Source organism: Drosophila innubila, assembly GCF_004354385.1.
Source record: "Drosophila innubila isolate TH190305 chromosome 3L unlocalized genomic scaffold, UK_Dinn_1.0 0_D_3L, whole genome shotgun sequence".
NCBI classification, from domain to species: domain Eukaryota; kingdom Metazoa; phylum Arthropoda; class Insecta; order Diptera; family Drosophilidae; genus Drosophila; species Drosophila innubila.
In genome coordinates, this window is record NW_022995376.1 from 1,342,011 (window position 1) to 1,354,224 (window position 12,214).

Below are 12,214 nucleotides of genomic sequence, written 5' to 3' on the forward strand. Positions count from 1 at the left end.
TCAAAGTTTATTTTAGATTTCAGTCTGAGGAAAACAGTTTTTGGGATTTGTATTTGCCAATTTACGTGCAGTGTTTCACTGTGTGTGTTTGTGTGTGTTTTTGGTTGTAACTTTTGGCATTTTGACCAGTAATTGAACTCTGAACTGTCACAATAGCTCAACGGGGTCAGTAATTAGAATTTGGCATTGTGACTGCTCTTTCAATTGTGGCTAGAAAGTTGCAAATTTGCTAGAATTGCGATTAATTTCTATGTATAAAGGGTGAAATATATGCAAGTCAAATAAATCGCTGGCTTTTAATTAAAAACAAATTCATAAATGCAATTTGCATGAAATCCAATTAAACTTTTTATCTAATAAATCATACGCACTGTTGTACCCAGCTATAGGACGACAAAAGGCCAATCAAGATAAATATCTCTGAGCTGGGAGACAGCTTGAAATGTGCACATTAGTTGCTCATCCAGATAAACTCTTCTTCTGCTCATTGTTGTTATTTTTGTAGTTTATTTAAGCCAACATTTGCTGAAATTTGCTTGCGGTGAAATGCCAGCAAATATATATGCTTTAGTTGCCACACGAACGTGCCGCAAAAAGAAGTTAACGAGAGGAAAAAAAAGTGGCACGTACATGGCCTAAAATTCCCCTCTTCTTCCCCTTTTCCACCACACTTCCTCCCCTCTTCCTCCCTTCTCTTTGTTGCCTGCTCGTCATTTGCATTTGCATCCTTCGTTTTGTTTATTTGCACTCGTATTTATTCACTTTTTGGCTGCTTGTTTGCCATTGGCGAATGGCGAATAATTTGTTGCAAGTGCACCATCAACTTTCTGATATCAATGTAAATTTTAATTTGTTTGGCAAATATTTTAGCCAACATTTTGTGGCAGGAATTGAGCTGTGAAATTGCCAGCAGCAGCACAAATACAACTAATTTTAATATAAATAAAATAGCAAAGGGAAAATGCAACCACGGAAATTGCCATTTTGGCAACTCTAAATAACACAGCATATTGCCAAGTGTTTAGTGTTGCAATACCCTGTAAAGCATTAAAGTTTACTCTATTTTATTCAAATTACTAAATGTCAAACTTTTTAATTGAATTTTTAAAGTCAAAATATAAGTTATAAAAATTTTAAATACATTTAAATATGATAAAAAATGGAGATAGTTTCAGATCATAAAAAAATGTTCAATAAATTATTATAAAAAGAGGAAAAATTCTGAGAATTAACTTATTAATTTTATAATACTAGTATTAATATGTATAAAGAAGAAATAAAGAGATTTTAATTAAAAAACATAGAATACAAAGAAAAAATAAATTTTAATACATTTTAATTTAATTAAATAAAATTTGACATACTAAAGCTTAATAATTAAAATAAGTATTTGTATTTGACTCGAAATTCTTGTCGAGGGTAAGGAAAAATTAATGCTTTAAATTTAGATTAAGTTTTTGTTCATTTTATACCAATTCTAGCATTTCTCAGCTGTATGTAGATCACTGAAAAAATCCCAATTCGTTCAAAATAAATAGCTATAATTTAAATTAGTCCAAAAAGGGAATTTCGTAGTCGTCACTTACGGAATGTGAAAAGTTTTTCTACTGAAAACCAAAAGCATTTACCCAAAAAAGCAACTGCAAAATGCAGCGGGTAAATTTCTCGAACTCAAGTTGTTGTTTCTTTGGCGAAAGTTGTTTTACTTTTGATTGTCGGAACGTTTGAGTGCAAAGGGAGAATGTAAAGTTTTCCCCAGCTACATAAGAGTTGTTTATCAAGTAGCTAGTATGAGTTAAGTGGAAAAGTGGAAAATTTGCACGCATGTCAGTGTCCTCTTCACTGTCCTGTTAACAGTGCGTATGAGTAACAGCTGCTCTCTTCTCCAACACACACTCTCTCTCTCCCACTCTCTCTCCCACTCTCTCTCACTCTCTCTTTACCTTTCTATGTCCTGCTGTGCTGCTGACAGACTGTTTTCAATTTTGTAATTTTCTGCTTAGGCGTCGCGTCGTCACTTGTGAATTTCTTTAGCGACAGTTTATAAATGTGAGTCAACTCCTCATGCTGACGCTGACGACGAAGCTGACGTTGTTGACAGGCCGCCAGTCAGCGAGCCAATTGCCACTCGTGTCTGGCGCTGTCAGGCACGTGTGCTGCAGTGTTGCCACATTTGTTAGTGTTAAAAATGTGGCCAATTTGATACAATAAAGTAGCTTAAAAATTATGCAATTTCTTAAAAAATATATTTTTAAACTATACAACTTTAAAAGTTTTATTTGTATTACGCTTTCATTATTTCAATTAAAATTATGTAATAATATTAACTGCTTATTTAAAATTAAATTTTCTATATTAATTATAAAGCTTAATAAATTTTGTAAATGTAATATTTTAATTTAAACATACTTTGAAACTTGAATTGCAGTCTATTTAAGGTATCATGTAAATAACAAAAAATATTATATGATACTAGGAGGCTCCGTCCATTTATTTGAACCACTTGCAGTTTAAATTTCGCAAAAAGCTATGAATTTGTCTCATCTATGTTGTGTCAAAATTTCAGCCTCCTTGGTCTTACTGTTTGGGCTGCACAATCATCAGCCAGTCAGTATATCAGGACAAACAGCTTTATATACATACATTTTTAAAATTTTTAAAGTTTGGCAATTAAAAAACAGATAAGTCTAGCTATAAAAAAGCTAAAACAGCAACACTGTTGTGCTGGCCCTGGGCCACTTTCAATGGTGTTGCTGGTGTTGCATGCCCCCTGTGAGTGCCCCAGGTGGAGTCTAGACAGTGTCGCTGCCTGGCTTCGTCCTGTCGAACACTCGCGATAATTGCCAGTAGCCAAAAAGTTGTAATTGAAATTGGCTTCACAAGTGAGCTAAATATTTATGCACTCGCTACAGAATTGCATTCAACTTTTATACGCTCAGTTTTTCAGCCCTATTTGATTGACAGACTCTTTGGCTGGAAGAGAGCTTTGTTCTTTCTGCCTTTTTTGCTGTTTCTTATCGCTATAAAAAATTTTAAATTTCAGCTGAAAAATTGGAGGCGCCAACAAAGCTGACGCGCAACTAAATGAGCCCAGCTTGCTTTTGCTATTCTCGTTTTGTGCTATAAAATAAATAAAATTGACAATTTATGCAAATGGCAAAAGCTGAGAAGGAGACTCCAATTGTAGGCAGGGGTCAAATAAATATGCTCAGAATAAAATAGAGACAGGCTTGAAAAAAAATAACAGTGGAAATAAAGATAAACTGCAGATGGGCAACTAAATCAATGCAGTAGCAAAAAAAAAATGGCTCACAACAATTGAACGAAGCAAAGAATTTAATATTTAATAACATCGTATTATTAAACGGCACTGAATTTAATTTAATGTGACGTGTTATACTAAGATGGGCACCAGAAATTGATTAAAAGTGATTACTCGAGATTTTAAAAAATATATTTTTTCCAGAAAATCTAAGGGGAGTACATGATTTTATCGGAAAAAAATCGAAAATAAGTTTATTTTTAAAGTTATTGAATTTTTAATTCAGAATCAATAAAGAGAGCAAATAATGATCAAAATGGCATTCCCCAAGAAAATCAATTCAGTTTTGACAAAGCTATGAGATTTTGAAATCTGGTAAGATTTGGTCTGACAACTTTACAAGTCAAATTTTTCGTTAGTTTAGACATGATTTTTTACAGAAAAATTAAACCTCTCAGAATCGAATTTAAAGTGTCGTTGGAGTTGATGAAAAGTAAAAATCGAGTTTAAAAAAGGGGGGGTATATGATTTTGACAAAGAAATAGTGAAAATAAAATGGCGAAATATAAATGTGTAGAGCTGTTTGCCTCACGTGGCTTATGAAGCTAAAGAATTGATTTTACAAAGAAAAAAAGGATCAAGCTGCTGCTCATTATTCAATTAATATTCGAACCGTAGCTCAGCATTTAATTAGAGCTCTTAACTTGGCCAAACACTTGTAACCAGAGAAATGACACATTTGTTCATCCTTATTTCGAGTCATTACATAATTAATAATTACACAATTGGATAGTTGTCGTCCAAAAAGTATTTTAATAACCCATCGTGAGGCTTGAAAACAGCAGCAAATGGCAAATGGCTCAAACCAACAACTTGGCCAAGTTCTCAAGTTCGCTTTTGGTCAAATCAATGTGCGAAACGTGCTAATTGCGGCAGCTGTGCAAATGTGTGCTTTGCCATTTGATAGTTGGCCATCATTTTGATGGCTTTGGGGCTCAGTCAGTTAGCCACAGTCCGGCCACACCCCCAACGCCCTCGTCCTGGCATTGGACTAGTTAGCTCAGTCTTAAAAAGCTACAGAGGGTTATTAGTTTGTGGGAATGTCTGTCTCTTCTCACATATATATTTTATAACTTAATATATTTATTACTGATAACACCATCGATTTTAAATGTAAACTAGTTAATACTTAAATTTTTTTTTACTATCGATTTTATTTTTTTAATCTTTAATATTTTTATATTTCTCCATTAGAATATTTAATTATTTAATAAACAATCCATAGTAAATTTGTGTTCAATAATAGTTTTATTATTTAATTATTTTATTATTTATTAAATTTTATTATTTAACAAATTATTTGTTATATACATATTTGAATTATTTAATATTTTTTAGACTATCAAATTCAACATTTTTATTTTTTTTTTAAGTTATTCACTAAAAATTAAATAAAAATATTTTTATTGTTTATTAAATTACTTTTTTACATGGCTTTAATTTATCTGCAAATATATAAAATTTTTAAGATATGTAAAAACAAATACATATTCAAATTGCAGTGGAATCTTCGGTGAAAAGCCAATTTATAATACAGGAAAAAATACTTTTTTTCAATATTTCCCTTTGTATTTTTTGTGTAACATATTTTTTTTTTTTTTTTTATGCTTTCATTTATTTTTTATTTTTTAACCACTACTGGGCTTTTAAAAGTCGATCAGCTCCGCTGCAGATTTCTCACTTGCTTAATGTGTGAGCGTCGTTCTCTTGGCCATTGCCAAAAAACTAATTGCCAAAGCTTCAGAGTTTGAGGCAGACACCAAAAACTTTTGCATAAAATGCCTTTAGGCAACATACACACATTTACACACTCTCACACACACACACACACACACACTGACAGATACACACCCAATTTTGTGGCATACTTTTAGGCCAAACTACTCGAAACTTTTTCAGTGTTTGACTGACTCCCGTGTAGAGGGAGGGGGTATGATAGAGGAGGGGGTGGGGGGGTCGTGACAGTGCGTCGTAAAAAATTGCCATACTCATAGCTGCCGTAAGACGTAATGAGATACTTCAAAATGATGTTATTGCTTTATTTATAGCGCCACATAAAAGCTGGCAACGCGTTGGTTTTGGCCTCAGCTTTGGTTTAGGACTTAAATTTGTGAAAAGAGAGAATTAGAGAGGGACAGGAGGAGGGGGAGGGGGGGGAAGAGATGAAGGTGTGTATTCGCTTGAAGAGTTATTTTTCTCCTTTTACTCGAGTCCATAATCTCGTCTTTTTATGTAGTTTTTTGCCAGTCGCATTTTTACAGTCGCCATTTATTCAACTGTCGCACACACACCTGAAAATACACACACACAAACACACACATATGTATATATCTACTTTGCAAATAAAAACTGCAGCCTAATAAATTTCATAAAAAAATGCGCCATGAATTTTGAGTAATTGCTCGTTGACTTTGTTTGAATAGATGATAATAAAATAGAACAAAATAATGGGTACAAAAGTAGATAAAGGACTAAAAGGCAAAGTTATGCTATAAGAAACAGCAAAATCAGGTGTGTTTCACAAATCTTGACACTTAAAGGAAATGGCTCGCAATTAAGATTTTTGTAGCAGATAATTCTTTCTTCTCATAAAAATGTAGAAAAGCAAAAATTCATATAAAATAAATGAAAAAAAAAAAAATAAATAAATAAATAAATTAAATAAAAAATAAGTTGCTAAAGGACGAAATTAAGTGGTCCATGCTGATCAAATCTTTTATCGGATAGGAATCTTCACAAATGTTAACATCATCTAAAATGCATTGGTTGCTTGGTAAAAAAAAACACTATAAAATGCTAATGCTTAAATATTTTTAGAATAAGTTCTTTTTAATCCCCAGGGCTTGTCAGTTTTCACACAGAGGGGGGAAAACGGATAAACGAGAGAAAGAGAATAAATTATGATAAACCTTTTGAAAGAAAATGGCTGACAGCTACTCAACCTAATTTAAAGCAGCTTTAAAATGGAATACACTTTCAACGCATTTTCAATAAAATTCTATAAAATGTCCCCTGGTTATCCAGTTACTCAGTTTTCGCTCAGTTTTCCCATTTTCCCCAGCTGCATGAGGGATTAACAAACAGGGCGAGCATTTAAAATGCACTTTGACCACGCAACATTGCATTAAATAACAAGGGGGCTCCGCCCCCTGCTCGCTTCGCTCGCCTACCCCCGGCTCGCTTCGCTCGCGGTGAGGTGCGGCTACAGTCGAGCACGCTCGACAGTAGGATACCCTGAGCCCATGTACTCTTTTATAAAAGTTGATTGTTGCCCATTTTCGATGGGCTCAGGGTATCAAAATTACACACGCGAAACTATGAACAACTTTCGGTTTTCTGAAGTCACTGTGCTTATCACTGCAGACTACGTTATTAATGCCTCACTGAACTAATATCTCGATTACGATTACGACTTCGATTTACAATTTATCAATTTCTAATTAATTTTAAATAAGTTTAATATAATAAACTTTAATATAATAAACTTGTTTAAAATTAATTAGAAATTGATAAATAAATCGCAAGTCGTAATCGTAATCGCTTGCAATCGATGTAGTCAAGAGTAGCCACAAACTACAACTTTGCTCAGCCTGCAATCTGGCAGCACCCATGTTCCTCTCTCACTCTCTCCCACTTACGCAACAAATTCAAGCCTGCCAAAGGCTGCTGCAGTGCTCGCGAAATTTGAAATAAAAGGCAATGTCTAATTTTATGAGATTCTTAAAGCGGAAAATGCTAAGTTTTCTTTTACAACGATAATAAGCAGATACTTATTATATATATGTGTAAGGAATCGAAAATATTAATAATTAAAATTATTATTTTGCAGCTTTCAGTGCTCGGCAAAGATGCAAGAGTAGTGCTGCAAAATGATCGCTATTTCTCTCATGCAATTTCATACATACATAGCTATCAGCTTCTGCTGATTTTTGCCATGCAAAAATACATATTTATATATTAACACAATTATATTTAAATCAAATTGTATATTTGTATATACATAAATTATACATTAACATTTTCATTACATGATATCGATAATATTTTTGCTTATCGCTTAATTCTTATTTGGTACCTAAAAAAAAATGGGTACTTATTCGTTCTGTCTTTGTGCGCGCCTTGCATACAAACGTGAACATGCTGTCTCGCTCGCACGTTTGATTTGCCATCCAAACGTAATTATTCAACTAAATCTAAATTCCGAAATAACTTCTTTATTTATGGGTCAATCGCTTTGAAATTTTCAGGGTAGTTTAATACGCATACTTCTCAACTGATTGTTCAGTTAGGGAGTGCTATGTCAAAAATTGCGCCTGTAAATCGTTATTTTTCAATTTGTGGGCGAAGGGGGCGTGGCATCAAAAATTGGAAACAAACTTGACCTGCCTATGGTATTCACAAACCTGCATTCCAAATTTGAAGTCTCTAGCTTTTACAGTCTCTGAGATCGACGCGTTCAAACAGACGGACAGACGGACAGACGGACAGACGGACAGACAGACGGACAGGGCTAGATCGACTCGGCTGTTGATCCTGATCAAGAATATATATACTTTATGGGGTCTGCCACCCCTCCTTCTGCCTGTTACATACATTCTGCCAAACACATTATACCCTTTTTTGCCCATTTTCAATGGGCTCAGGGTATAAAAATAAAAAAGAGTGCACTGTAAAAAAATAAAAGAAAATTGTATGCAGTAAAAGTAAAAAAGGGAGAGAAAGAAAACAGAACGTAAATTAAAGTGCATCAATTTAATAACGCAAACATGCAGCAAGTAGCATTAATTTTTCCCTTAAATTTGCATAATTGTTGCGACTCTGGCAAGAGATAGAGAGAGAGAGGGAGAGAGTGAAAGGGAGAGGGAGACAGTGTTGTAATTGTTGCAAATGGCAACACATGCGTGCGTCCAGCACTTGGCACAATTAACGATTTTTCATGATTTTCCATGATTTTCCATGCAAGCAATTTGCATAAATCAGTGCAAAGTATCTGTGACAACAAACTGCGTGTGTGTGTGTGTGTGTGGGAGAGAGAGAGAGGGAGAGTGTGTGCAAGTTGCTGCTGAAAAATGTTTACACATTTGCAAATGTCTGAAGGTCAGGTCGGGGGCTGTAAGGGGGCGTGGCAAGGGGCGGCTGACTGAGACTGCGACATGATTTAGGCGCCAGGCCACTGAGGCACTGAGTAATTGCGCGGTGGCTTTATGCCACTGTTATTCCTGCCCCTTACATACAGTTGGTCAAGAAAGTACTTTGACAATATAAAAATTCATATACTTTTTTTTCAATAGTTAATATGCCAACTGCCAGAGATGTGTGTTGGACTTAGACTCAAGAGGTTCAGAGTTCGAATAGTTAAATTTAATTAAAGTTATTTTTATATAAAACTGCTTGACCTCATTCATTCATTCACTGATTAGGCATTGCACAGGCCAAACCGCTTAAGTTACATAGTTGAAATTTGGACACAAAATACCTAAGATAATTTCATCGGGAGATAAGTCGGCGTTTTGCTAAATTCGACCTGCAAGTGCGTTAAAATCGTTAAATAATTTATTTTGATTTACATATAGCAATGTTTGGTCAGCCAGAGGTATTACATATATACATTTTTTTTTATATATACTTAAAGTGCCGCATGCCAGAGAATATGTGTATTTGACTCAGACGCAAGAGGTCCAGAGTTCGAGTCGTCGTGTGTGCATAAAGGAATCTATAAAAAAAAGTTTTAATTCAAGAAAATTATTTTTTTTTAATTTTAACTTGTTCTAAAAACTAGAGGCAGAAATAATAAAATAAAAATGCTTAAAAAATAAATTTTGTCATTTTGTCAAAACACTTTCTTGACTAACTGTACCATCTGACCCTGTCTCTCTTGGCCTGGTCACGATTTGTTGCTGTTGCTTTAAATTAATTTATGCACAACAACAAAAACAGCAGCAACAACTGCAACGAGGAGTAGTGTAGAGGGGAGAGGGAAAGATGGGAAAGAGGGGAAATGGGAAACGACTAAGTGGCCGCTTCAGCAAAATTAAATGCACTCAACAACGTTGTCGTTGTTGATGTTGATGTTGTTGTTACCACTCGTCAGTGTTGCCATCATTTGACAGAGTTTTTATCATCTTTTTGTACAAAATTTTATAACAATTAATTGATTTTTTTGTAATTTTAATTTTTTATTATACTTTAAAAGTAATTTTATTTTGAGTAAATATGTAAACATATGACAAATTTTATTGTATTTATTTAATGTATAAAATATTGTCTCAGCTATGTTGTTTAAAAATTTCAGACTCCTACGTCATAGGGTTTGGACTGTGCAATGATCAGTCAGTAAGAGAGTCAGTCAGGACAAAGAGTTTTTATGTATTGATACCACTAATAAAATAATTTAAGGGAAAATTTTTAAAATAAGCTTAAGGCAACGGATTTTTTCAGCAAATTCGAGATTTCCAATAATTTAAAAAAAAAGTAAGTGTCAGAAAAATTTTTAAACTTTTTTTAAAATAACTAATTTTCTTGACCGCTTTAGTTGAAGTTAAATAAACATAAAATTGCCAATAAATAAGCTAAACTGACAACACTGTTGACTGGTTGCTGTTGCAGCTGCCTTAGCTTGAAATTTATTGTTATGGCAACACAATGTGTTTAGTTTTATGGGCCATAAGATGCATAATGTCCATGCACTAGACTGCATTTAGCAGCTGAGTTATTTAATGCGTAATTACAACTTTAAAAAAAGCGAATGGACTTAAGCAGCATCCTTAGCAAGGACACAGGATCAAGCAATGTCCTGTTAGGTCCTTTTTTTGTAAGTGGAGGAAGGCAGCTTAGAGTTCACTTCATTGAATTCCATAAGCAACTTGCAGTCAAAAGCAAAATCCCCAAGTGAACAAAAGACTAAAAGCAAAATGTGAAATGCGAAATGCAAAGTAAGCATAATAAAAAGCAATGGCAACTGCAACAGCAACAACAACAACAACAACTGGAACAACCGCAATGGGTCGTCAAAAGTCAATTAACTGGCAACACTGGCAACAACTTCAACTAATTAGCCTGTGCTTCGCCTCAAGGGTTGTGCCCTCTTCAACCCTATCCGCAGCAGATCTCCACTCGCATTTTACGCCACCCTTCACTCCCCTTTCCCCTCTCACTCCCTCTTTTTACTCACCTTTAGCGCATCAAGCTGCATGCTCGCTATGAAAAAAAGCGTTGCCTGCTTTTAGGCGACTGCTTAGAATCCACATAGAATCCAACCAAGCACTTCAAGTGAAAACAAAATGACTATCTATGTGTAACACTTTCCAACACCTTGAACATATGTATGAACATTATTTTTTTTAAACACCCGATTCTTCATGGAGTAAATTTGCAGGGCACACTTTTTTAAAATATCTAAAAATACAATTTAATTGTATTTTGTTATAAAAAATAAAATACAATTTCAATTTATTTTTATATTAAACTTATAAAACAATTATTGATATTTTTTTTGAAATTTTAAGTAAAAAGTACAAGTATATAAATAAAAAAAACAACGAACACAATATAATATTTTACTTATCTTTCTTTATCTTTATCTTTTTATTAATAAAGAATTTTTCATTTGTCCAGAAGCTAATATGTTAAATAATATTAGCTTCTGGATATCCCAAAAATACTTATTTTGCGCAGTTCCAAATATTTTTTTTTATAATTTTTGGCATAATTTAGATATTTAATTGAATATCGTTCTTCACAAAATTGAATATTACAAGTTTTGGGGCATCTAGAGTCTCGTCACTCGATTTTTAGCTTATGAAGATTTACATAAGTATAAAATTAAAGGCTTACTAGGCTAATAATAATAAGTTGGCAAAAGACACAAGTAAGTTACGCATGGTAGGTCGCTCCTCTGGATTTGAGTGCCAGCACTGGGTGATCAAATCTTTTATCGGACCGGTATTTTCACAAATGGTAAGATCATTAGGATTAGGACGAGTTCCTGCAGAGCCATAGCCATATTATAAGACTGTTTAATATTAATTCTGTTTTCTCACCTTCCACAATTCGATTCAACAGTTCCAGGGAGGAGACTTGGGACAAATGGGAATATGTTGGTTTTCTTGACATAACTTCCCAGAGCACAATCCCAAAGCTGTAAACATCGCACTTCTCCGTGTATTTATAGCCACTCATAACCTACATAATAAAGGGATTTTTTCATTTCATGTTAATTTGTCTAATTAAAGTAATAAAATACAAACCTCTGGGGCCATATAAGTCTGGGTGCCACATAGTTTACTCATCAAAATGTCCACTTCATTCACGAGGCTCAAACAACAAATCTTTAGTGTTTGAAAATTGCGCATAAATAGCAATGTTGTTGGTTTCAGTTCACGATAGATAATTTTCCTATCATGCAAGTATGTAATTCCCTAGAATTGAATATATTATATTCTATACGATGTTATTTATAAAGGCAGATTGCTCGAATTTACCTTGGCACATTGATGCATCCAATTCAAGGCGTCAAAATAGTCGTATTTCATATTTATTTTATTCCCATGCAGGACATTATAAAGTGATCCACAATCCGCATACTCATATAGGAGAAAAGTTTTACCATCCTTATCAACACTGATGCCATATAATTTTAGAATATTATCATGATTAAGACACGATATGTTCTCGACTTTTCTCCTAAAGAAATGACTTAAAATTTTAAGCTCATTATATCTTTTGGCCGCAATTGTCTTTTCGCCATCTCTAGCTTTCCATTTGGCTTTGTAGACGTCACCAAATCTGCCAGAGGCATAAGCCTATAATTTACAAAAAATCGAAAAAAAAAAACCTATTGACTCAATGTAAATAATTTAATTGAATATAGTACCTTTCTCTCTAATGTAATGG

General features: G+C 33.9%; 1 protein-coding gene across 1 annotated transcript; it reads right to left on the minus strand.

The window, feature by feature from the left end:
• Positions 1-11,089: 11,089 nt before the first annotated feature.
• On the minus strand, positions 11,090-11,500 carry LOC117786693 (putative mitogen-activated protein kinase kinase kinase 7-like). The gene is made up of 2 exons (XM_034625042.1): positions 11,362-11,500; positions 11,090-11,306 (listed from the first exon to the last, which is right to left on the minus strand). The coding sequence occupies exons 1-2, from the start codon at positions 11,498-11,500 to the stop codon at positions 11,155-11,157; spliced, it is 291 nt and encodes a 96-aa protein (XP_034480933.1). The 3' UTR covers positions 11,090-11,154.
• Between the last annotated feature and the right edge of the window lie 714 nt (positions 11,501-12,214).